Source organism: Protomyctophum bolini, assembly GCF_963924005.1.
Source record: "Protomyctophum bolini genome assembly, chromosome: 6".
In the NCBI taxonomy this organism is placed as follows: domain Eukaryota; kingdom Metazoa; phylum Chordata; class Actinopteri; order Myctophiformes; family Myctophidae; genus Protomyctophum; species Protomyctophum bolini.
In genome coordinates this window covers 13,038,194-13,063,641 of record NC_137867.1, presented here as the reverse complement: position 1 = coordinate 13,063,641, position 25,448 = coordinate 13,038,194, and the positions used below count along the sequence as shown (strand labels likewise).

At 43.0% G+C, this 25,448-nt stretch overlaps 2 protein-coding genes across 6 annotated transcripts in view; one reads left to right on the top strand and one right to left on the bottom strand.

Moving 5' to 3' along the window:
* The window catches only part of slc20a2 (solute carrier family 20 member 2), a 52,421-nt gene extending 41,457 nt beyond the window's left edge, over positions 1–10,964 (top strand). For 2 of the 4 annotated variants that reach the window (XM_080765427.1, XM_080765428.1), the window contains exons 10-11: positions 604–688; positions 4,602–10,964. In XM_080765427.1, coding sequence (XP_080621553.1) covers positions 604–688; positions 4,602–4,775 — 259 coding nt within the window. In that variant the 3' untranslated portion in view covers positions 4,776–10,964. Of the gene's footprint in view, positions 1–603; positions 689–1,510; positions 1,596–4,601 lie in introns of all 4 variants that reach the window. The other 2 variants (XM_080765429.1, XM_080765430.1) reach the window with 2 other exon arrangements.
* Positions 10,965–13,457: 2,493 nt separating this feature from the next.
* On the bottom strand, positions 13,458–23,263 carry LOC308316654 (E3 ubiquitin-protein ligase KCMF1-like). 2 transcript variants are annotated; one of them, XM_080765348.1, is made up of 8 exons: positions 23,116–23,245; positions 22,378–22,448; positions 19,317–19,484; positions 18,615–18,754; positions 17,967–18,068; positions 17,258–17,438; positions 15,321–15,639; positions 13,458–15,127 (listed from the first exon to the last, which is right to left on the bottom strand). In XM_080765348.1, the coding sequence occupies exons 2-8, from the start codon at positions 22,394–22,396 to the stop codon at positions 14,800–14,802; spliced, it is 1,257 nt and encodes a 418-aa protein (XP_080621474.1). In that variant the 5' UTR covers positions 22,397–22,448; positions 23,116–23,245; the 3' UTR covers positions 13,458–14,799. The 2 variants fall into 2 exon arrangements, with proteins under 2 accessions (XP_080621474.1, XP_080621475.1); XM_080765349.1 differs by lacking the exon at positions 22,378–22,448 and having other exon boundaries at positions 23,116–23,263.
* Positions 23,264–25,448: the final 2,185 nt, after the last annotated feature.

Below are 25,448 nucleotides of genomic sequence, written 5' to 3'. Positions count from 1 at the left end.
ATTTAACTCTGAAGAGTGTACAAATGGAACTGGTCCAATTCTTGGAAGCTAAATTAACACTAACAATTTGACTGTGCAGGGACAGATAGGCTGCTGAGCAAACAGGCCAACTGGCCCTGGGGGTCGCTCTCACAAACCTAGATACTCACTCTTGTCTTTTGGGGGATGACCTCACTCAGTGTCACAGTTATATAATTGACCCTGCTTCACAAATGTTTCCGAGTTATGCAAAAAGTGTAGCTACTGCAGGACTTATCTGGCTCTTTTCTTTTTGGTAAAGGAGAACAGTGGTTGTTGTCGACATGCCATGCTGTTGAAGCATTTGGCGTAATAGGCTGCTTTCTATAATGTGCTGTAAGCAGTGTAACACAGTCTTGTTGGTGGCTGTATGATCCTCTGACGTTCAGGACCTGACGACCTTTGCCGATTGGATATTCCACTATCACTACAAGTTTGTGTGTGTGTGTGTAGGTGTGCACGCAAGAGAGCTGTTGTCCATGAATGTATGTTTAGTGGGCGGTGGGTCGTGCCTTCAACCACATGTCCCAGGCATTACAATGATGTCTCTTTCCACCCCCTATCCCCATCCTCCTTCCTCCGCAGCGGATTCACTATAGAGCTGGCTTCCGCTCTCACTGTCGTGTTCGCTTCCAATATCGGAATCCCTGTCAGTACCACACACTGCAAGGTATGACCGAGCGGAGAGCATCATTGGCCCTCGCTCATGACCTTTTCAACCCCTCCCCCCTGCCAGGGCATGTCCAGGGGGACAGGGAGCTCACACTGCCCCCTAGAGCACAGGAGAGGTACTGACACAAAGACCAGTTTCCCTTTTCCTCCAGTCAGCCTTGCAAGCATTTGTCTTTTATTTCTGTCTGTTCTTGTTTTCAGTTTGCAAGTGCTTTCTGATACGGCATAATTTGCCTACTTTACAAAACCACAAATATTTCAATATTGATTCCATGCCCATGCTTGACAATTGCCCTATTGGCAAAAATCTGACTCTGCATAAAGAGATGAGCATACTGGTCCATACTGGTCCAAAGCACCGTGCCTCCACGTGGCTCTAGTGTGCTAGTGCGTAGCCCCTCTCCCCCCTGTGAGTGTCTGCCTCCACGTGGCTCTAGGGTGCTAGTGAGTAGCCCCTCTCCCCCTCTGTCTTTCCAGGATGAAGGGATCCAGGCTGGGAGAAGTGGCAGAATATCACCCCAAGCACCCCCCCCCCCCCTTCCCTTCCATCCCTTTCCCTTCCCTGTCCATAAATGGTGTCTCATTCTATGTCCCATCCCGAGTCCCGACCCAACCTCTCAGCACTCACAGCATGGTTTGATATGTGGTTCCCTCTACCCTGCTGAAGCTTGGACCTTGGCCCCCGAACAGCAACCTCCTGCCCCCCCCCCCCCCTTACCCTCTCCACTCACAACACCCCATCTCAACTTGTTTTTTTACCCCACCCCCACCCCTTCCGTTTCTCTGCTTTCCTCTCCTCTGTCCCCATCTGTTTTCACAGCGGATTTTGCATTGAAGTAATGAGTGCGATAACAGTGCTTGTTGCATCCAATGTGGGCATCCCAATAAGCTCCACCCACTGCAAGGTATCCGAGTCGTGGTAGTGAAGCTGTGATAGAGAGCCCTTCCATTGAGTTCCACTCCATCACTTCACTTCCTTAGCTGTCAAATCAGAAAACCAGAGCCAATCACAACTCTGGGAAGTTGCAGCTTTGGACCTCTGTGCACTTTTTCTTGAGGCAGCAATGTCGACGAGCCTGTTTGGCGCTTTTGTGAGATTGAATAAAAGACAATAAATAGGATAAGTGGAGGCTTGTCCACAAGTTGAGCGCTATAACCATTCATAACAAATGTAAACCATGACAATGGTAGACATTTCTTAAATAAATGAATGGAAAGATATTTTTCTTACTGAGATGTACAATAATATAAACCTGAGAAGCCCAACAGAGGCACAGGAAGAATGATCCAATCATACTATGGACCACCAGGGGTACGTATGGTTCCATATAGCTAATCATCTTATATGCAAAGAGGGTGCACACACTGCACAGGCAGATTCCCTTTTAAAATGAAGGAAAAGCTATGCTGTTACAGCCTTGACCTCAGGCGCTCCCTGTCACACAACCATCACTCAATTCACTCTTAGGTCAGACGGTTTACAAGTCTCGACTTAAACACCCAGATTGCAGTAAAAGTTTTGTCTTCTTTCACATAGACATGGTTGGTTAGTTAGACAGTACATAAAGCTGCCCAAACGAAAAAGGCACAAGAACCAAAACTGTTTTTTTATTTGATTACCATTTTCTCAAGATCAACATTATCATCCATTTCTTTCTCTTTTTTTTAAAATCGCTCCCATTTCCTCTAAACCCTGAAATAGAAATAATCAACTGCTCTGCCGATATGCTAATTCTACTGATTTTGTTGTTATTTTAACGATGTATGGTGGTGATTTGAGTGATTTACTGAGTGATTGCTTGACTTGATCGATTGATTGATATGATTGATTTTGTCCAGGGGGTCGATAGAGGTTGTTGGACTAAAACTTTGAATATAATATCTAATTCATATATAAATGTTATGCTTGCCAGTTCATTTGTCATTAAGACATTTGTCATTTTATTTTGAAAAGATGGAATTAAGACGTAACAACGAAAATGGCATAGATTTTCTGAAGTAACTGACAACCTCTGTCGGTACTCTTGCTAAGCTGTGTATGTGAGCAGGACGGCTATCAATTCAGTTTATGCTCATTTAACTGAAATGCAAAATAGCCGTTTCCAGGTAAAATCTTTGCATTTGTGTTCCTTAATTTCAGAGTGACAACTGAATTGATGGCGTACCGTGAGGTGGCACTCTGGGGGTGATAATGTGCAGTGACTGGCTCTTTCATAAGCTCTATAATGCATAGTCATAAACGTACAGTAGAGAATAGTCTCGCGTAGCCAGACCACTATTCCACAATCTCCGAAAGCTATAGAGTCTGGAAATACACCCGAAATCTGAGTCATCCGTTCACAAAAGTATATTTTAAGATATCTTTAAAAAATATATTTTTCATTTCTGCTAATGAGCAAGCTATACACAGTGTATGCTTTGATTATTTTGACTTTTATTAGGATATATTTGCGCAACTGTAAACGGAAGTGGGGAGCAGGCTTCACTTCCGCTTTACCTCATAATCATCAAAAGAGCTTCCGTGTTCCAGACTAAGACCGGAGTTTTTGAAACATAGGATGCAACAGTCTGGCCACGCAAGACTAAAGGCCTATTCATAGTCTGGACTTTCGGTGGTGAGGTGACCACCGCTCCGGTGGTGAGCTGACCACCGGAGCTGAAATAACGTTGAGCGGTGGTGAGTAAAAACAGAGAAGGGCTGGAGCGGTGGCGGTGGTTTGCTCTTCACCGCGGCTCGTGACGTCATGTTGTAGTTCGGTGGTCACCTAACCACGGAGAATCCAGACTATGTATGAGCCTTTAGTAGAGAAAGCTATTCAACAACTACATGCGTTTAGATGTAGCCATAACAAATGGCTATTTTAAAGAAAAGAGGACACAAAATGTTTATATAACTGTGATTAGAATTATGTTGTGTGTGTGTGTCCTAGAAAATTCAGAAAAAGGTCAATTTAACCTTCATGTTCCTCGACTGAAAATTGGATAAATACAAATCTTTAGTTGGTGTAGGGCAAAGGTTAACATAGGTGGGGAACTACACATGACTGCTCTTGATTTGGCCTGACAGATTTAGCCATCGGCAGGACTGAAGGTATCTCGGGTTACACTTGCCGTATAAGAGCAGGCAGATGGAGGCACTCTCTAGTTCCACCCACCTGTGGTTTCATTAACAGAGCACAGTAGAGTCACTCACTGTACATATTGATCATGTGAACATGGAGCTGAGCTCCTGAACTTAGAAATATCTATTGTTGTTATTGATACAATACCCTTTCTAATGGGCCTAAATAAAAAAGATATATATGGTGAGTGAAAGAATATTGTTGATTTGAAGTTTGAAATGCGCAGAAGTATTTATACAGCTGGAAGGAAAGTCATTAATAGTATTTTGAAGCTGCTTCTAAATAAAACTACATAAACTGTAAAGAAATATATATATACATTTGCCTTGACTTATAGAAAAGTGGATGTCTTCGTCCAAAAAAGAAGGGTTCTGCCAATTTTTCGACTTTGACATTTAAACACAAATGACTGTTGAGTGCTGTGTTCAGCTTTCTCTAACTAACCCACAAGTGGTTTTGTTCGGTGGCTTTTGCACAGGCTTTTCTTTTCCAGTTGTATCCTCCAAAACATCCAGCCAGGCCAATTAAGTGTATTGATCCTTGGCTGAATCTCAATCATTGATCAGTTTGCTCGGACACCTGCGGTGGTCCTTTATCTTGTGTCAAAATCTATCAGGGGAGGTTACATTTCTTCATCTCCCATCATGTCATCAATGGCAATTTCACGACCTTGAAAAGAAAAGCTTGGGCGACCTGTTGCTCTATAAAGTGTCTTGAGTGACAATAATGGATTAAAGATGTTGTGCTGTGTTGCTGTTGATTGTTCTCTCTTCCTTCTGTGGACCTCAGGTGGGCTCGGTGGTGGCAGTGGGCCGGATCCGCTCAAAAACAGCGGTGGACTGGCGCCTCTTCCGCAACATCTTCCTGGCCTGGTTTGTGACAGTGCCCGTGGCTGGCCTGTTCAGCGCTGCCGTCATGGCCCTGTTTGTCTATGGCATCCTACCCTACGTCCCTAGCACCTAGGCAGCGAGGGCAAACTGAGGAGAGAGGAAATAACGAAAGAGAGAGAGAGAGAGACTAGGGAGACAGAGCGCTGAGATCCAGGTAAAGGAAAGGAATGAGTTGTAACCGGAGGGAATGAAGGGAGAGCGAGACAAAAGGATAAATGGTTTGGGTTGTTGTACTGTGAGGAGGGTTGGTTCCCATGCTGCTTGGCTCAACAGTCCACTTATCTCTGACTCGTATGAATTTCTGATCTGTTCTTTTTAAATTGTATTTATTCCTTTCCTTGTCTTTGTGTCAAGAACGTCTGTAACCCCCGTGTTACTATCAACCTGCTGTACATAAAGACAGCACTAAGGGTTCCCTGATCACTTTAAAACACGATCCGGCGGAGAAACGAGTGCGCTCATTTTTCCGTTTCCTCATTCAGTGACATGAACGTAGAACCGCATAAAAGAAAAACCTAATTGCTGATTAATTTTGCACAAATGTATGTTACATGCCTGCAGATCTATAAAAGTATATACTTTTTTTTTTTGCATTCTTGCCACTTCCAAGATGGCACAGACGGTAAAGAGAGTTATTCTTCTGAAATGCCGTTAGAAAAAAAAAAAGAGGAAAAAAAAGAAACACTGTAAATATTGTAATATTTGATTATTTGAGTGTGATTAGTTGTTCTGCGGCTTGCTCTATGGTAAAAAGAAAACAAAAAACCAATATGTGCGTGTGGTCAACCAACCCATCCTTCATCTCACCCCAACATGTTATTCTGGAAGGTACGACCTGGTCAAATAGAGAAGAGGCCTCGGAGCGGGTGGCGGGACTGTCATTTTGTTTTCATATCCTACATGAGACCATAGCAAACCATGATTTGCGAAAAGAAAAGTAAAGTAATTTTAACAAGAGGTCCTCTATGTTTTGAAGATGGATATCATATTTTTTAATGATGTACTATAATGTAATTTGTACTGTAAATACTCTATAGGTTTTTGGGGCTTTTTTTAAGAGGAAGGGGGCTCTATATGATGTCATACAATGTATTACCAAATGTCGGTGGACTCCATTTCTAATTCATGTTTCTAATTGGTGTCCTTTGTTCCAGTGAAAGGATATCTTAATGCTATAGATACTACATGCTAGACAACTGTGTGCTTCTATTTCAAAATGTTTAGGCCCCTTTTTAGTTGTTGGGGTATTTGTCACTGACTATAAGAACTGGCAATAGTTCAGTATCTGAATTCATTAATGGTCTAGTGGCTGAATGGGAGCAAATAACGAGCAGTAACGAGTTGAGTGGTTAGAGGGGCCGCCTGGGCAGGGGGGGTGGGTCACGGGTTAGATCCTTGGCTTGCCCAAGTGTCTACACGTCAAAAGTCTCTGAGCAAGTCACTTAACCCCCTAATAGCCTCCCCACACATGCTCATCCGAGCCGTCTGAGCAACCATCTGCTGGGTAATAAAGTATTTCCCTTCCCCTTGCCAGGGACCAGTAAATTGATATGAAGTGGGTCCCCCCCCCCCCCCCCCCCCCCCCCATTTGACTATAACTTTATCTACTATTCTGGGATTGCCATCACTCATTGTCACTATTGGAAATAAAGCAGAAATTCCCCTGAAAATAGCACACAGTTGTCTAGCATGTCATTGTACATTGGTAACTGCATTGTTACATTTCACTTAACTGGAACAAAGGGCAGTACTTATTAGAAAGGGTTTCTATTGACTTTTGGCCGTATAGTGTAGGCGTGCATCACCCCATTGACAGAGATAAGAGCAGACACACACTTAAAGCAATGCTTTTCTCTTGAGGTTTACGGAGTATGAGCAGTCTCTTTAGTTTGGTCTATGTGCTGCTTTCACGTCCAATTTAAACCTCATGGGGGTTGGGGGGGTCAAATGCTCTGCTCTGCTCTGCTACTGTATCAGTAATTATTAGGGAAACTTGCCATTTCCCTCTCATTTCAACACTTTGTGTCTAACAACTATACCAGATGGATTTTACGGTATTGATGGAGAAATTTACTGTGAGTCTCCACATGCTAACGCATGTGTGTGTGTGTGTGTGTGTGTGTGTGTATGTTTTGGGATGTGGATTATTACAGCATCACATCTCCTGCCAAAGTAAGCCTCAGTAAAAACGATGTTATATTTTGTAGCAGGCGGGTGTCGCACACCGAAAATACATCTGTACAAGCTTAATGCGTCGAGCTGTGCCTGGTTGTGAGCTCGTAGCTCCGGTCATTTTGGTGTGTGCGACATTGGCATGCAACCACATATAAATTGGTTTATCTGTCACCATATCAACATGCCAATTACAAGAGGTCTTGTACATGTATGCCTTGTCAGTCACATGCACATAAACAAATACAGAGGCCATTTCCAGGGGTCCTTTCATATTTCCTAATATCAAAGGCTCTGTGCCCTTTAGTAAACTTCTGTATTGCCCTTTTTAAGGGCTTTTCCCCTCTGCCATCCTTTTTTTCCGATGAATGTTGGTCCTTTGGTTGAAGGGTCTTTGAATCTCATATATCTCAATCTCATATCCCTTATGTACTGTAGGCTACACGAAAATATTCCCCCTACCAGTTCTATAGCCCAGAGGTTCTCAAACAATGTCATGTTGAGGACCCCCAAATGAATATACATTTGGCCGCAGAATCCCATCTGAAAATATGTCGTGCCTGGAGCCCCAATACAATATTTGTGTTATTAAAAGTTTTCCCCCCTTTTTTTCAAGACTTTTGAAAATAGCTGATTATAAACAGATTAAAAATCTGGTTAAAAAACAGATTTTGATGCTATGTTAACTAATTTAGCTGGGGACCACCTGGAACCCCTTCAGGGACCCCAGATGCACTTTGAGAACCACTGCTATAGCCCTATCATGTCAGTCATTCATCAAACCTTTGGTCATCACGGCCTCAAACACACTACTGCAGAAAAGAGGATGGTGGGGTGTCTAGATTAGAACACCTGTAGCCATTAACCACTTAAACCCCAGACTCCGCATTGTGGGGAAAGCTTTTACAGAAAATGGCACTTTGAGCTTGTCTTATCTGCTATTTTCAGCAAAAGCTTTCTCCACATACACTAGTATAATACTTAGTACTTAGTAGTATAGAGCCCTGAGGGACTGCGCTCTAATATGCGGTTTAAGTGCTGAAAGGCTAAAGCCTAATCTATACGATGCTGTATAGTCGTGGCGCTCGCGAAAACACGATTTTCAACTGAGGAACATAAACCAATCACGCGTCACCTTAAAACAATTGGGCGGTTTGTTATGCTGCTTTTCTGTTATTGTAAATGCTACCATGAAAAGGCTGGCGATTGCAAACACAAGGTGGCTAGATGTGTAAAATCAAGACGAGGTCAAGTTGAGCGCTAGAACTAGGTTTAATGATTGTCATTGTGAGGATTATTTTTCAATGAGCTGTTCTCAGAGGGACAGCTCTGATCATCACCAGCTTCAACAGAGTCTCTGACCTGTAAATGAACAAAAGACTACAGCTTTTTCTTGTCTTTTTTTAAATCTTGAACAAACCTGACTCATAATGTGGCAGGGTTTTATTTCTTGTGGTGTGTTCATTTCTTATCTTTTTTTTGTTTCCTTCATTTTCTCATGAACAAATCTATGCTTAAAGTGGCCACTTGCCTTGTAACTTTGTGTTTTACTGTGTGCAGATGCAACAGAATGATTAAGTATTGTGGTGTTTACATCTTAACCATATTGTAGCGTATCTGGAGAAAATAAATAAAATAAAACTTTTGCCTAATGATGCCAATGAAAGACAAACTATTAACCATGAATTATCGAGTGCAAGAAGAAAAAAAATGTAATAACCTGAAGTGTCTAGAAAGTAAGAGTGAGTGTGCACGATACTCATTTTCCTCATGTTTTGTTTTTGGGGTTTAGTGTTGTAGTAGTAGTGCTAATCAAGATCCCAGTCACTTTACACTGCTACTACTACGCATTAACATTGCATGTATGGGTGCAATTCAATAATGAAGAGAATAAATAGAGAAATTTCATCAAGACTATATATTTTTCTACCATATCTGAGTTTTAACCTTGGGAGTGAGCTACCAGACACTTTGGAGAACACATGACGGGTTGAGTAGAAATCTGGCATAGTGACAGGATTCGGTCATTAGGGGAAATTCAGACAGTTTCTTTCTCCGCAACATTCTAAAGCTTCAATTACTGCTCTGTATGATGTCCTGTGCTGAAAATAGCAGATCTACATTTGCAACGCATTGTGAGCTTGTAGATCTGCCATTTCCGGCACATGATTCCATCGCACTATGAGGAATAAATCATCAGGCCTTAATGGTTTCTCCCCTTGTAAATCTTCAATCTGAATTAGGCTTTGTCATAACGGCAGAAATACAGGGAAGTGGCCCTATGTCACAGAAGTGCACCACCCTCACAGGTGCCACAGTTCTGCTTAACTAGTTGGCGTGTTCTCTCAAGATGGAGATTAATGTGTCTGTTGCCAATAGATCCGATTTTTAGATGACCATTTTTATTTTTTGAATATCAGACAAAAACACTTTGTAATTTTGTTTCCCTACCGCTTTCATTATGAGCTGCGAGATTGGAGCCTCGTTCGCTGACGACCAAAGAAACAAACTAGAAACTACACTGTAAAGTCTTCAGTGCTCATTTAACTCCTGAGTGTAACCACATGGCGCCATCCAGACCCCTATGGGTCCATTTGGTTCCATTTGTACATTCAGTTACTCAGGATTTTACTGCGTAGATGATTGTTTCAATAATGCAAGTCGTATGACCAGCAACGTTAGAAATTGGAAACAGGTAGATTTGGGGGTCTTTTTAAGAAACTGAAAGTATAGACTTAATCAGGATGGTCTGGATTTGTTTACTCATCTTGAACAGATGGCCTCCACCCTTGAAGCTCATACCATTTACCTCTTCAACATGCAGTGGGCCATATAGGGGTCTGCACTGAGCTGGTGTCTTTCTTCTTCTTTTTTTTTTACGGTCTAAACCTTTCCAAGTAGCCTAGATGAGAGATTTAAAGAAATCAGACATTATTCATTTATAATTGGTAGAAATAAGTTAACCGCAGTCAATGGGATTCAGTAAGATGGTAAAAGCTTTACTGCTTCAATGTGTAAAAATAAATATTACTTTAAACGCCCCACATGGACAAATAAAGGGTAAATGGTAATGACATGTCCGGGCTCTGGAGTTTCAGTCCAATCGCTCTTGAGAGATTTAACTTCAGTGGTAGGTGTGCAGCAAACGCATGACATTACATGCTCTACAGACCCCCTTTGGAGCTCACATGATCATATTTTGTTCTCCATGCCTTCTCAGTCCTGATAGGCCGACAAGAGATGCACTGCTCAAGGAAGAGGGATAGCATTTTTGATAAATCAATATTAAATCATCATGAGTATGGATCAATGAGTGTTGACGGTGCCATTGAGGGAGTTGCTGTGATTTTTATTGCAACTGTTCATACCTTTTACAGTTCACTGGAAAAACTAAACGTGCCATTTATCTCCCTGAATGTGCAATAAAAAGCTGTTTAACAGTATTGTGTAGCAGGTCCACCTATGGTTGTAACAGCATTGTATACTGTAGGTAAACCTATGGTTGTAACATCATTGTATGCTGTAGGTAAACCTATGGTTGTAACAGCATTGTATACTGTAGGTAAACCTATGGTTGTAACATCATTGTATACTGTAGGTAAACCTATGGTTGTAACAGCATTGTATACTGTAGGTAAACCTATGGTTGTAACAGCATTGTATACTGTAGGTAAACCTATGGTTGTAACAGCATTGTATAGGTCCACCTATGGTGTAATGGCGCCCTCTCCCTTTTGTGTGGCCGGACCGCTTAATTGGAAAAAGGTCAAAGGGCGTCAATTCTGACTTGCATCTTAGGTGGCGCAGAAGGATGTGGTGTGTCTCTAGCTAGTGTTCTGGTTAGTTGTGTAATAGAATGTGCTCCTTGGCTGGCCTGCAGACTTTACTACTCTGTGTTGTCTTTATAATGTTTGCTATTTAACTGTCCAGTTCAAAAGAAAACACAAAAGGAAAACAAATCCTGGGCTACAAGATCTTAAAGCCCTTCTGATTTGCATATATTGTACTGTAATGTTTTATTTAAAGATTTTAGTGAGAAATGTCTGCATTTAAACTAATTTATGGGAATTAAAATTACAAAGAACCAGAATGCTTGTGTGTTGTGTGTTATATTTATGGGATGATGTAGGGCAGGCTAAATCCTTATTTGACTGTTTTATTGACACCTTTTGATTGGTTTATTGTTGAGACACATACCTAGTAGAATAGAGTTGGTCTCCCAGAGGAGTCAACTTCCAGTAGTACTCTTCTGGAAAATATACACGCCTTTTTAGGTTATTAGGTAAATGTTTCCTAATCTTATGAACTTCCTCAGTATCTCTCAGTATCTCTGGCTGCCGCTGTGCTGGTCTCACATTCATGAAGCCCACACACAACAGGACAAACTTTGCAGTTTTTTCCCCTCAAATAACTTAAACCTTTGATTCTTATTCCCAGAACCCATTTGCCCATGACACACAATTTCTGATGTCTCACAAAATGAAAAATGTGCACCACGGTACTCTGATTGGCTGGCAGGTTTAATCCTTGACAGAACAGATTTTATTATGATAATGCATGCACTCAGCCAGTGGCCATCTATAAAATGCACTTACAGGCTTTATTAGATAAGTCAGATGATGACCTGAATTATGTTCTTTGATGTCCTTGGCTATGTTGTCTAAAAGAAAAAAGGAAATTCTGGGAAATCACACCCTGGACCCTGCAGTCCACTTGGGAATTAACAATGGCATTCACCATGTGCAGTTGGTCGTGATTAACATTAAATGAAAACTATGGCCAATGGGGGTCTTTTTGGTCATATATGGCAAAACATGAGATTGGGAATGGTACACAGGTGTAGGTTATACCTAATTGTTATCTAAGCACAAACGTTTTCTTAGGAGTCCCCAGATTTTATGGACTGGTAGTTCAACCATTTAATGGAGCAACTAATTGATATATATTGGACCACCATTTGAAAGAGTTGGCCACAGATGCCTCATTTTTGTTGTTAGATTTAGTACATACTAAATACAACTGTGGGTGGGGAGATAAAAGTGGATACAGTAAAAGTAAATTGCGGAAATTGCGGAAATGGTAATTGCCCATCGTTTTTGTCAAATTGCGGAATTGCAGAAATTGCGGAAATGGTAATTGCCCATCGTTTTTGTCAAATTGCGGAATTGCAGAAATTGCGGAAATGTTAATTGCCCATCGTTTTTGTCAAATTGCGGAATTGCAGAAATTGCGGAAATGGTAATTGCCCATCGTTTTTGTCAAATTGCGGAATTGCAGAAATTGCGGAAATGGTAATTGCCCATCGTTTTTGTCAAATTGCGGAATTGCAGAAATTGCGGAAATGGTAATTGCCCATCGTTTTTGTCAAATTGCGGAATTGCAGAAATTGCGGAAATGGAAATTGCGGAAATTGCGGATTTTTTTTTCATTTTTTTATTTTTTTCAAATCCTCAAAAATGATGAAAAACGGCGCGCTATAGTATGCCGTACGATATGGGCTATAGCCCACGGTCCAAAATGATGAGAAACGAGGCTAACTTTTTTTTCAAAATTTCAAAAAACATGGGCTATAACCCATCGTTTTTGTAATTTCGAAAGTCATTATAGTTAACATTTTTGCCTTTTATTTTTTGACAATTTGGCCAATGTTAATTTGACCATTTGTTGATTACTTTCGATGCAGTAAATGGTCTTATTTCCTCCTTTGTGGCATCGCGTCACTGTCATCTGGGTAAGCACCGACAGAATGCTGTGCCAAAAAGCCACCAGCATCATAAGGCACCTCCTTCACCATGGCCTGTTTGCCCTCCTGCCCTCTGGGAAGGAGGGCAAACAGGCCCCCGGGGCCCTGAGGATTCAATTAACTGCACCCCCTGTACTGCATGTCTTCACAGTAGCCAATCATTAATAGAAATATTTATTCTGATAATTGTATTACAAATGAGCATTGAGCACATTGCCATACTTATTTAGCATTTACTTAGGATTCAACCAGTGACTGAGGGTCTGTTCAGACATACCATGCATCCTGGGTGATCTGGCCACAAACAGACTGCTTTAAACCAGATTATTTATTTTACAGTTATCCCAGAGGGGAAATGACTTCTCCCAACAGTGGTTTGCTCCAAGTGAGCGCACAGGGGAGCATTTGGGGGTTAAGCGACTTGCTCAGCAATAATTAGGTGACACGAAGCCTGGAGGAGCAGAGTATTGAAACTGGGGATCTTGCATTTCCAAGACAGCTGCTCAATGAGCCACCTTTAGTGAAGCACTCAATTTATTTTATCCTCAAAGACGTCCTGGAGCCCGACTGATCAACCACAACAGTTACACGTGTGTACTAGGCTATAGGGCCTAGATGCCAGAAATTAAATGATAGGCTATGGTAAATGCTGCATTTATATAGCACTTTTATCCTAAGCACTTTACATAGATGGTGCATTACATTCACACACATTCATACATCGATGGCAGAGGAAACCATGCAAGTGTCATGTCAAATCTACATGATTTTGGTCGGTCTAAAAACAACTCACACTGGAATTGCTGGCCAATAAATCAGGACACAAACCAGACAGCAGGATTGGGTTAGTTATTTCCATCCAAAACATTTTTTATTGTCCTCCAAATTGAAAGGTTTACCCTGTCTTTTGACTCGTTTCCGTCAAGCCAAAAACATACATTTGCATTCTTAAGGTAGCAGTGGAGGCATACAAAGATCTTTGAACGCAGAGAAATGAATGGAAAGAGCATACGTGGTGATTCTCTCCTTCAAGTCACATGTTGAATCATCTTTGCATTCGTGAGCAATGGAGAGGATGAAATTCAGATCACGGGAAGCGGGAGAGAGTAACATCTGGTCTTCCGAGAAAAGGAGGGTGGGGGGGGGGGAAACTACCATATCAAGACCAGGGTTATATTTCTTCCATATTACAAAAGGCCAGAAAATGGACACATTGAAGAGATAGTTACCATGATTCATCTCCTTTTGCCTCCATGTTGCATACTGCCTTAATGTAGCACAACTGTAGTGTACACCGATGGACACTTCTCTGGATATGCAATTGAGAAACCAAAGTGCCCATAGCTCATATAAAGCGAGGTCGCATGACCAATACATGTGTTGTCACATGGGGGAGGGGGTTTGAACCAAACTCCATCAACAGTCTGTCTTGTGTGTGTGTGTGTGTGTGGCGCTCTAATGTCCGACTCCCTAAATGTACAGCTCAGGTGTCAGAACAACTGAGAGAAACAAGTCCTCGTTTAGTGACTGTGCAGTTAAAAATGGGCACATGGTGATTTAAGCTCATGCTTAAGTTGTGGTAAACCATCCAAGCACTTTTTTTTTTCTTTTTAATTAATAACTATAAATACACAGCAGCGTTGTTTTTTCGTTTTTTATTTCAGTTTTTTTTCTCAGTTTTTTTTTTCTTTTCATTTTTGTCTGGGGAGGATTCTGTCTGCGTCCTCTCCCTTTGCGAGTGTGTGATGTGTGTTTGTGAGGACGTGGTCGTCTCTCAACGGCTACCTAGGATCGCTTCGTCTGCTATAGAGGAAACATGGGTTATGTGGCATTGATTATCAACTTTCATATAGATTTTCTATAATATATTCATAAAAGTTATTTTCTCTCACGCACCCACATCGTTTTTGCTCACTTTCACATTCTCTCGTCTCGCTACTTTTAGTCAATGTACACAACGTAATAAACGCAGGGGGAGTGGGTGGGGCGGCGGCAGAGCTTAAATGACAATCACAGGGAGGGGGCGGGGGCGGGGGGGTAAAACAAAAAACAAAAAAAATAAATGAAGCCGGAAAGAGCCGCAGTCTTTTTTTTGTGTGTGTTTCATCCATTGGCAGTTGGACAGACAGTAGTCAGCCAGTTACAACAACGGGTGGTTTGGGAGCGGTCGGCGGCCATGTCATCAAAGGGGTGGAGCGGGAGGCTCTTTCTTGGTTGCTGCCGGCATCGTCGTCGTGGTCATTTTCGTCGACGTCTTGGCGCTGGGGGTTGTCTCTTTGAGGTTGAGGTTCTCCAGCGCCACGTCCAGGGTCATGACCTCCACGCAGCCCATGGACTCGAAGTCGGCGAAGCTCCGCAGTGGCCGGTGGCAGTCATCCTCGTCGGAGGCCGAGGCGTCCTGGTCGGGCAGCAGTGTGGACAGCAGGAGCTCCGTGACGAATAGGCTCCGGTCGGCCCACTGGGCCTCACACGCCTGCCGCTCTGCCTCCGACAGCCGCGGCTCGCTCAGCCTGACGTGGAAACACACACACACACACACGTTGGCATTACTGTACTTGGGAGGAGCACGTCACAATTTCATGACAGCCCGAGTTATACTTCGAGCCTGGGGTGCACACACAATGTCCATTTCTCAAATTTTACTACACGTACAAACGCACACATAAAATAAGATCTGGCCGACGGGGCCACAGGTGAACAGACCTGCTGAGTAGAAACTGGGAGCTATGTGCCATGTGCTGAGCGTTGGACTCGCTGGGACCCAGGCTGGGACTGGGGTTGGTATTGTGATTGGCGCTGGGGCTGGGGTTGGCGGCTGCCGAGTTGGTGTTGAGGATGGCGTTGGCACGGCCACTGCCCCGGGTGGCGTTGCGGGCCGTCTCCAGCTGCTGCCGCGCCGCCTGGGCCTGCTGGCGCTCCAGCTGGAGCTGCATCTGAAGCTGCTGGAGCTGGGAGGCCGACGGACCCGAGCTTAGCTGACCGCCGGCCGAACGCCGCACCCCCGACAACTGAGACAACAGCTCTGAAACCACACACACACACACCAGAAAATGAACTGTTAGTGCTCGTGTACATATGTATGTATGCATGGATAATATGCTTGTTTTTGTATTGTATTAACTGCTAAATTAATGCTGCTCTATGATTATCTGATGCATGTTCTGTTACTTACAGTAGTATGTGTCATGTGAACAATCAATAAAAATGTAATATATATATATTTTTTTAATTTGTAGTAGTGAGCAGCAGAGGTGTTCGCAACATCAGTTCTAATAACAGTTGCACTGAAGGAGTAGTTCACCCAAAAACAATACTTATTTCTATTAATTACACTCAAATTCATGGAGATTTGTTTTTTTTCCCGCATTTTTTCGAAAAGTCATTTTTGGGGTGAACTACTCCTTTAAACTAGACATTTAAAAGCCATCATATTTACATGAAACTTTATGGAGAATTTGGTCATGGGGAAACAATACCTTTTCAGTTTTTTGCACCGATTAGCCAATATAGCCATGATGTCCCATCAATGCATTTAGCTAATTAAACTTTAGGGACCGCCTTTGTTTCACAGGTTCTCTCCTGTGAGTTTGTGTGCAGCCAATAGTCTGCAGTTGTCCATGGAATACAACTACAGTTATTATTTATAGCTGCTATTATAGTTAATAAGGTCCATTATAGTTGTTGCCATTGTTGTTGCCGTTGTCCATCTCGTCTTTCCCATCCCCTCTCTCTCTCTCTCCCTCCCTTTCTTTCCCCAGACACGTTCAAGGCAGATGGCCCCTCACGTGGCACTACTTGGCACAGTGAATGTGTGTGCGACAGAAAGGGCCGGGCTACACTGGGGACAGAATTGGCTCTGCAACGGTACTCTCCACTATAATCAACGAACCCGGCTGCGGTGCATAAGCTCTGTGCGTGAATCTTTTTTTTGTTTGTTATGCAAGTGCTCTATTTTTCCACGTGTCCAAGGTGGTTACACAGCCCTTATTAGCCTCGCCTTCAGAGGAGAAAAAACAACAGTAAATACGGAACTCCCCGCGGGACGGACGAATTGTCAGTGCAGCCACCTAGCTGCGTACGGTTCTATTCCGTCTCCAGTGAAGCCCCGCCGTCAGACAACAGTACAGCATGCTATTAGCAAGGCTATGCTTGTATGGTTTGAGAGACAGACTGGCAAAGGGCCACTCATTATGGCACAGCTGGAGTTGTGCACTCAACTGGATTCAAATTAGTAACTGGATAAACAGGCAAGAAGTGCTTTACAGAGTAGGCTCCCAGCAAATACTGGCACTGTACCACCACCCAACATAGTTGTATTTAAATTTAAACATGACAACTATGATGGCATGCGTTATACACAATGTGCATGCACGTGCAAAGTGTTTTGAGCGAGTTGGACCTCCTGTAGTTACAGCTGTGAACGCATATCAAGTTTCTATTTTTTTTTTTGCATTAGGTGTTTTGGTTTGTCTTAGCCACTAAACAATCCACATCTCATGTAGTTCAACAGAATACAGAGCCTCAGGCTGCTTGTCCTGCATTACACTCCAAAGCCTCTTGTTATAGCAGCTGCAGGCCTGAGGCAGGCACTCACTAATAATGTTATTGGTGAGTTTCATCTTTGTGCGCGTGTGTCTGACCTGCTATGGGGTCCATGGCCTCTCTGCTGTAGTTGGAGCTCTGTGAAGCGCTCTGGCTAGCGGAGAGCCCCCCTGTGGTGCTGCTGGTGAAGTGCATGTTTGAGCGGCGGGCCCGAGGACCCCCAAGGCCGCGTCCAGGATGGAACATCCTCCTAACATGCCGCACCCCACTTGACTCGTCGTTAGGAGTGCCGTTAAAGAATAAAGCATATATCCATCATGACAAATAACTGCACAGCCACTTCTCTTCCATAACCACGGTCGACACAATGCACTATATTTGAAAGATGGGGACTTAAATCTGGGTGGAATCACAGGAATATCAATGAAAGATATTAAACAAGAGTGTTACTTCCATGTAGTCCAATGCAGAGATTGGTGAGGTTCACTATATATATATATATATATTCTCTCCAGTAGGTGGCATTGTGGATCTGTGTCAGGTAAGGTAGGGCTTTTACATTATATTGGGATTCCTCCTTCAGTCACAGTGTAATACATTATGCATACCATACATAGATTTAGTTTAGGTCTGATAGTTTAGTTATTCTTGACAACATACATAGCTTAAGAATATAGAGTGTGTTTAAAACACTTTTTTACCTTTCAGAGTAAAATCTGCCATATCTGCTGGCACTCTAATATCAGACATCAAACACATACTGAATTACATCTGAATTCTAATGCTATTTGCATCTGTGAAGGATATCAAGTCTCTGGGTGCTCTGTGTTCAAGTGTGAGATGAGCAGCAAAGTCATCGGTCACATGATTGGGGTCACCACCCGGCAATGCTGCACATATAGGGCAGATCTGGGAGACAGGGGAGAGACGTTACTTCAACTCAAAACCTCTCATAGGAGTTCAAAGGAATATCATTGCAGAGCGTTCACAGAGGACCATTAAAACGTTGATATTCTAGGGTACATTAGTTCAGTGCTTCTCACTCTTTTTAGACTTTTAAGACCTTGTTAACCCATTCAGGCCTGACGTCGGGGAAAAAAAAGTTTTCTGAAAGATTTGAGGCACATTAACGATTTAAAAAAAATGGCAGACCTACAAGCTTTTCAATAGCTAAATTATAACATATAATGTAATTATAACATGTAACCACCAAAAGGGGTTCCTGCTCAAAATGAGTTTAATACCTCAAAAAAGAAAGAAGGAAAAGGAAAAAAAAGACCATTACTGCATCAAACGTAACCAACAAACTATACTATAAAAACAGGTCAAAAGCTTGTAGATTTGCATGTCAGGGTAGGGAGGGGGTTCAAGCTTCGAATATGATTATTATATAACCACTGCAACCATTAGTTGAAACATCCTCCATGATGGGTGCGGACTGTGGGACCAACTCACCACCTCCGTGGAGGTCTCTGTGTGCTCGGCAGCTACATGCTCCTGCAGGGAGATCTCGGTGTAGCCCATTCTGCCACAGTAGGGACATGTGAAGGCCTGGGGCTGCTCAACTGAGAAGGCTTCTCCCCCATAATATAAGTCTGGAAAGGAACACAAACGGCATTTGGACAGTCAAGATTATTTGATTTGTCTCAAGGAGGGCAATTCATCTTCAGCCCCGCCCAATTGACACACGCACATGACACAAAAGACTCACAGGCAAGGAAGCCACATGTCAGGGGAACAGATCAAAAATAAGAGCAGCAAAATATATACAGTACATATCTCACACATATCTCACACACACACACACACACACACACACACACACACACACACACCTTTGTTTGTTCATATAATTAAGCATAATTTATTGTTGGCATTTGTCAACCTGACTGTTGAAGGAATTAAGGACTTTGTGTAGCGGTTTGTTCTACAATTTACAGTAAACACCAGCCATGAAATTCACTGGACAGAACAGTCAGGTTTGCTAATAATTCCTTTTGTTTTCTGGGCTACCCGTTTTTTCCCAAAGGAAGTCTCTTTGCCGTCTTATCTTAGCAAACTTTCACAATTACGTTTGGGTTGTTCTTGTCCTTCACACAACCCATGGTGCATTTACAGTATATAGCGCTTTTATAAAATTTAAATAAATAAACTCACCAAAGTCAACCCGGGTCAATATACACTGCATGGGATGCTCTGTGGTGTGTCTGGTTGTGGTTGCTCCGCTCTCATAGCATGAAGCGCATAGGTCGTAGTCGTAACAAATTAAACATTTGTATCGTCGCCCTCGGAAGTTGCCTTTCAAACATGCGTCACAGCTCACACCTGGAATGAAGCAAATCATAGTTGTTAGTTGAGGTTAATGTCTTGCTTCTGACCTCCAGAACTTAATGAACTTTGACAGGTGTACTACAATATGAAAGTTTCATTGAGACATAATTCTACTCTAGCTGACCAGCATGCACACTGCAGTTTGTTGTTTCCCCCACCTTCCTAAAGCATACAGTCCTAGCTAACGCCCAAGACTTTAGGCTGCCCTCCCTGAGCTCCAGTCTGACATGTTTGTAGTTCAAACACCATGGCTCTTAGCCTCTTACATTCTTCTCATCCCCTCTCATAGCCATGCTATCCACTGTGGCACTGTGGGAGATTCACCAACACAGGTGACTTATAAAGTGTACTTCAGATAAATGGCTGTTAGGAAGATATGCATCGCGTACACATTTAATTGCGAGACACATTTAAAGCGAGAAACGAGAAAGAACACACATCCGCTCTATAAGCACCCGGTGCAGGGCAGAAGTAAAAAAAACAACAAATAAGAGTCCACACAGTTGCACGCTACAAAGGTTTCAATTTCAAATGTATTCACCATATATAGTATGTGAAGTTGGAACTGGCTTTTACACACTACCTGGGATTCAAACCTGAGGTTACTGAAGGACACTCCCAACAAGAGGGACTCCCCTCTTGACTCCAGGGGAGATGATATTGCGCTTATAAGCTTTAGGCAATCCTATTTTTCAACCAGGGTCTAAATTTCAATGGAAGAAGAGCAGGGAGACCACCTCCAACCGCTGCAGATGTACTAGTTACATTGTATTTATACACTTGTACATAAAAGGTATAACATCTTATTCGCTGAAATAGCTTCCGGATTACAGGTTTAAACTCCACTTGACCTGATGACAAACCTGAGACAGGCTGCCAGTAGAAGCTAAGTTTGTCTCACTTGGACTGCTAGAATCTGTTGTTGGATCATGTGTGCAAAGTTTTTTTGATAGACAGGCCGGGATGGGAAGCCAAGGGGGTGGGTTCTGCAGGGGAGGGGGAGATACCTTGTTGTTTTGAAACACAGTGGCAGGTAGTTATATTATTTATTATTATTAGGTGGCACACTACAAAGTTATATCATTGCTTCATGGACAAAAGTAATATGACTCAATTACCCAGATGGAAAACATGGACATGTCCATGTGGTATTTAATGGATACTCAATTTGTGATTTTCTAACAAACGCTGATCACATTTTTTTTTTTAAATAAAATGTATCAATATCAATTACTGCAGACATTTATTGTAAAAGAAAACATATTTTACCATGATAATCTTTTTAACTGAAATGTGACAAGTGGTTGACCTAGTCATAGGAAGACATACGGTAAAATGCAGATAAACATACAGTAAATAGAAGTGAAGTGTCCATGTGACATTTTTCTTATTTCTATCATTCTCAGATGGCAGAAGTGAGTCAAACAATAAAAGGCTAGTTGATGAATGCAAATATCCTAAATTTCCTCTTTTTGCATTTTCATCATTTCCATGTTTACAGCCTACCTGCCAATATCCAACCAATCTGAGTAGTATTTATTTTTTATGTATTTTATTTTCTCTATTATTAAGTTTATTGTGGGGGGGGGGGGGGGGGGGGGGGGGGTCGCGAGACATGGCCAAAGCATTTCCGGGGGTCCCCAGCCAAAAACGTTGAGAACCCCGCCTTAGAGGACAACTCACAAATAATTGTCAACATGGCTTGTTTTTGTTACAATAGCTACTCACTTTCCTTACTCGCCTTGCCCTTGACACAATAACAACTCTTTTTTTTAAATAATAGCTAGTGACAATGTAGATCTTGGACTACATCTGGCGACCCTAGTCTATGTCTATGATGTATAGATTCCAAATTTGTCTATGGTTTGAGCCTAATCTGAGACACACTGACTTGACCTCCATTATAAAAGTTTAAGTTGCGTTTTTCTAAAAGTATTACAAATAAGGGGTCGTAGTAGTACTAAGTTAGCCTACTGTAAGTGTGCACAACAAGACATTCAGCTTTCAGCACCTATCAGATCTTCAGTTTGCATCTACGGAGTAAGAATAAAGTAACACACATAAACTGACAAACCAACCCCAATATACAGGTATATATGGCTAGCCTCTCAAAGACACCATGTAAACATGTATTAACCTGGTATTAACCAAGGTTTAACATGATGCTTCCAAGGTAAACAAGGTGCACAACATTTGAAAGCAGGCAATTCTATTCTTGATTGACTACGACAGTCGTGCAGTCAGGGGTGTATTGTATGACACCAGCCAGCCATTCTAAACTCGCTCATATCTGCATTCATTGCTACACACAGTCGAATCCTTAATATCAATTTATCCATTTGTAACCCAAATGTACCTTTACATGGTCTACTTGGTCTGTACAATTTGTCCACTCAGAATTAAATTAACAGTCACTGTCAACTTGATCCGACCGTGCTGGCTGCGTTTCAGTGGTACTGTCAACGTTATAAAGGTCTATTTCACCTTGTGCAATGTGCACCACAACTGACAGCGTAAAATCGGAGCCTAATCGGGCCCCATGTTTACGCTATCTGAGAAACGGACTCCTGGTGTTGCCGTGGAGCTAAACCGGTTCGATCCCACGGCACAGCGTAGCGTCAATAAGTCAACGTGACAACAACACAGACGAGCCGGGGGAACCAGAGGCCGGTCGGCCGGGGCCTAACCAACCAACCAACCTTGCCATCAGCGTCTGCTTGTTGGCTAGAGCGACTTAACAAACAGTTAGCAAAGCAAGCGTTCTCTTTTAGCCAATTAAAGCTAGCTGGCTTTGGCCGAGGTTTGACTTTGAAGCTCAGGCTACTTTGTCCCTGCAGTTGAGCGTATCTGATGTTAGTTTGCCATTAGTAATCATCACTTCACTTACCAGCACCGTCGCTGCTCATAATGACAGTTATTATGTGACGTTAGCCGCTAGCTTCACAGACTGAACTCAGCCTAGTAGTGATACAAAGGACGAGAGAGTGGCGTCATAAACAATCGGAAGTGGGCAAGACTGGTCGCTCGACAAAAATGACGTAATATCAACAGACCGGTGGCGACAAAGTCACGATGTAAGCCTTTAAAGAGACGTCGGCGCGATGTTGCGGTGCAACGCACGACGCCCTGAGCATAGCCCGTGAGTCTGAGGCACTATATAGCCAGGCGACGCTTACTTCTCACGTCACTGACGAATCCCTGGCGTCTCCACTCCATCCCCGCCCCCTCCTCCTCCTCCTCCTCCTCCCAGCTGCTAACTAGCCTGCTGCTAACGCTGACACAGTTAACCCACTTACAGTTTAGCTTGCAGGCTAGCTAGCTCAGCAACATGGCTACTTAACGTCAGCCCTTCTTCCGCTTATGTGCCAGTGCTGTGGCATTCTACCATCCCGTATGTGCCACCTCAATGTGGCGACTGCAAAGACCTCTGAGTGGGACAGACGCGGTGGCCGCCATAATGTGTCCCCTGCTCCCATTGTATTGCAACAGGCGTCCTGCTTCATAGACGGAGGTGCAAAACACCGAAAAGAACGCCTCACTAGCTGGGTCTGCTCTGCTGCTAACGCTGCAACCCTACGTACATCACTGACTCCGTTTGCATTCCGTTATGCTCGTTTATCCTTACCTTCATGGCGGGACATCCTACGAGCATTAACGCGGTCCCCTGTTCGGGCTCGTTGCAAGGAATACTATCGCGGGTTAAAGAGAGGAGAAGCCGGGGCTGACAGCCTGGTCCCTGGCCTCTTCCCTCATGAAGGATCCGGTCTGGCACACTCCGCCTCCTGCTGTGTCACTGTCCAACGCACTCACACCGACGACCACTGGAGGCCGCTGCGGTCTTTTGTTTGGGTGAGTTTTTGCCATGCAACGCAAGACATTTTGGTCTTTTCTCCTTCAAGAGTTGATAACGGACAGCTCCGCCTCCGTGTTAGAAATGCTGTTCAAAACATCAGGTTTTGAAAAAAACAATGATGATATCATAATAATAATAAATATAGCTGCATGCAGCAATAAGACGGGGCAATCAATAAGAAAAATCACACCCGTGTGAACTGAGCGGTCCAGGCTGCTCAACCACACCGCTGGCTGGCTGCAGTTAGTGCTCAGTGTGAATTACCTATTTGGCTGCTCAGCAATGCCACTTTAGGTCACGCAGCGGTATTGCAGACCCGCTAATTGTGCATATTGCATATACCTGTTTCTCAATGCTACATTCCTTGGCCCCTCTTATCGCTGCTTGCAGTTATATATATATATATATATATATATATATATATATATATATATATATATTAATATGTCTTCACGTAGAAAGTGACAGATGTGTTCCGCATGAGTCAAGGCACATATGTCATGTGTAAACAAGTTCAATGACTTTTTACCAAACAAGGCATGAGTTATGCCTTTTCAAAGTAAGTGCCCTTTATTACTGCTTGCAGCTATATTTATTTTTACAAATATTCACATACTAACTTCTCTTCAACTGGGATTTTAGATAATGGTCTATAGATTGTGTAGAAAGTGTCACGCAAATTGCTCAAAAATCCTGGCAGAAAATCCGGTTTAAGCTGCTCAAAATGGCAGATATTTGTTCCTTGTGAGGAGCGCATATGTGTATTGAAGTTTTATTGCTGGCAGTCAAACGGTTCATGAGCTATGTCTGTTTAAAGTTTGCATTTTATATTGATCACTGTAGCGCCACCCTTTGGCCAATGGCTGTAGGCTTCGTGTCTAAGCAGGGTGACATAGCCCTCCACCTTATTACCGCATTTTGTTTAAAAAAAACTACATCACAGTGCGCAATACGTGCGGACGCATTCCGTCCTCAAATTTCGTCTTCAAGTTCTGAGGACACAAAATAATGGAAAAACAACAGTCTGTCTTAAACATGAATATTGGCTTGTGATTGGCTGATCACCAATAGCGATGATTTGATTGGCTGAGCAAAATACATATTGAAGATAAAAGGGAGGGCAGAAAAGTGAAGACACCAAAAGCAGGGCTGGACTGGCCACAGGGCATACCGGGCATTTTCCCGGTGGGCCGCGACCGTAGGGGGCCGCCATGATTATTACCGGTATTATTTTTGACAGGCAGTCAGGCCAATAGGCGGCAGGCCACCAGGAAAGGCACGTGCTGCCATTCTGCCAGTGCCATCATGATAATTTCACTGTACCTGTATCAGTGAGTGACAAATAAACCCTCTACAAAGGGTTGTGTAGTTGTCTGTTGGTTTGTATCATTTATGTTGTTCTGTAAAAGTGGTGGAATTAGGGCTTGTTTGTTTGTGTGTGCCACGACGGAGCGGGGGGTAGAGGTTCTGCTATCTTGGCGCTGGTTGTGGTGGGCCGGTCTGGGCCAAATTCACACGAAAATGCCCGAGCCGAATTTTTGTCCCAGTCCAGCCCTGACCAAAAGTGATTGACCGGAATGACTTTGATTGATGATTTGATTGGCTGAGCAGGGAATGTGATGTATGATGATGTATCATATAAGCTCCCCTCACTTCACACAGGTATGATTATTTTTTGAGAGTCCCTCCTATGTCCAACTTTCCTACACAAACACCAGTAAGATCCACCTGGGTGACGGAAGACTGCTGGGCGAGTGCTGGCATGGGGGGTCAGATCAACATATATAATTAATTCTGTACTGGCCATATATGGAGCATATATGGAACAGGAAGGACGGGTGGGGAAGGATCAACATATGGAATGTAAGAACAGGTCAGCTCCATATATGGAGATCTATGGGTTTGAGGTCAGATATAGAGTTGCTGGCCGGCTCCATATATGCAGATCTAGGTGATGATCCAGTCTTCTCCATGTTATGGTTATCCAGTAGACTAGAGGGTTTGATGATGTCAGATTGACATGGAGCGTGTCACGAGGCGTGATGGAGATCTAAGGGTCTTCATGATGTCACGGCATGTTGCCAGGCGTGACCATATATGGAGAT

Coding starts and splice junctions, on each gene's coding strand:
- LOC308316654 (XM_080765348.1), bottom strand. Junction 18,755..19,316: donor ATTGACCCGGGTTGACTTTG/GTGAGTTTATTT, acceptor GTTCCTTTCCAG/ACTTATATTATGGGGGAGAA. Junction 15,128..15,320: donor TCCCAGTTTCTACTCAGCAG/GTCTGTTCACCT, acceptor TTTCCACGTCAG/GCTGAGCGAGCCGCGGCTGT.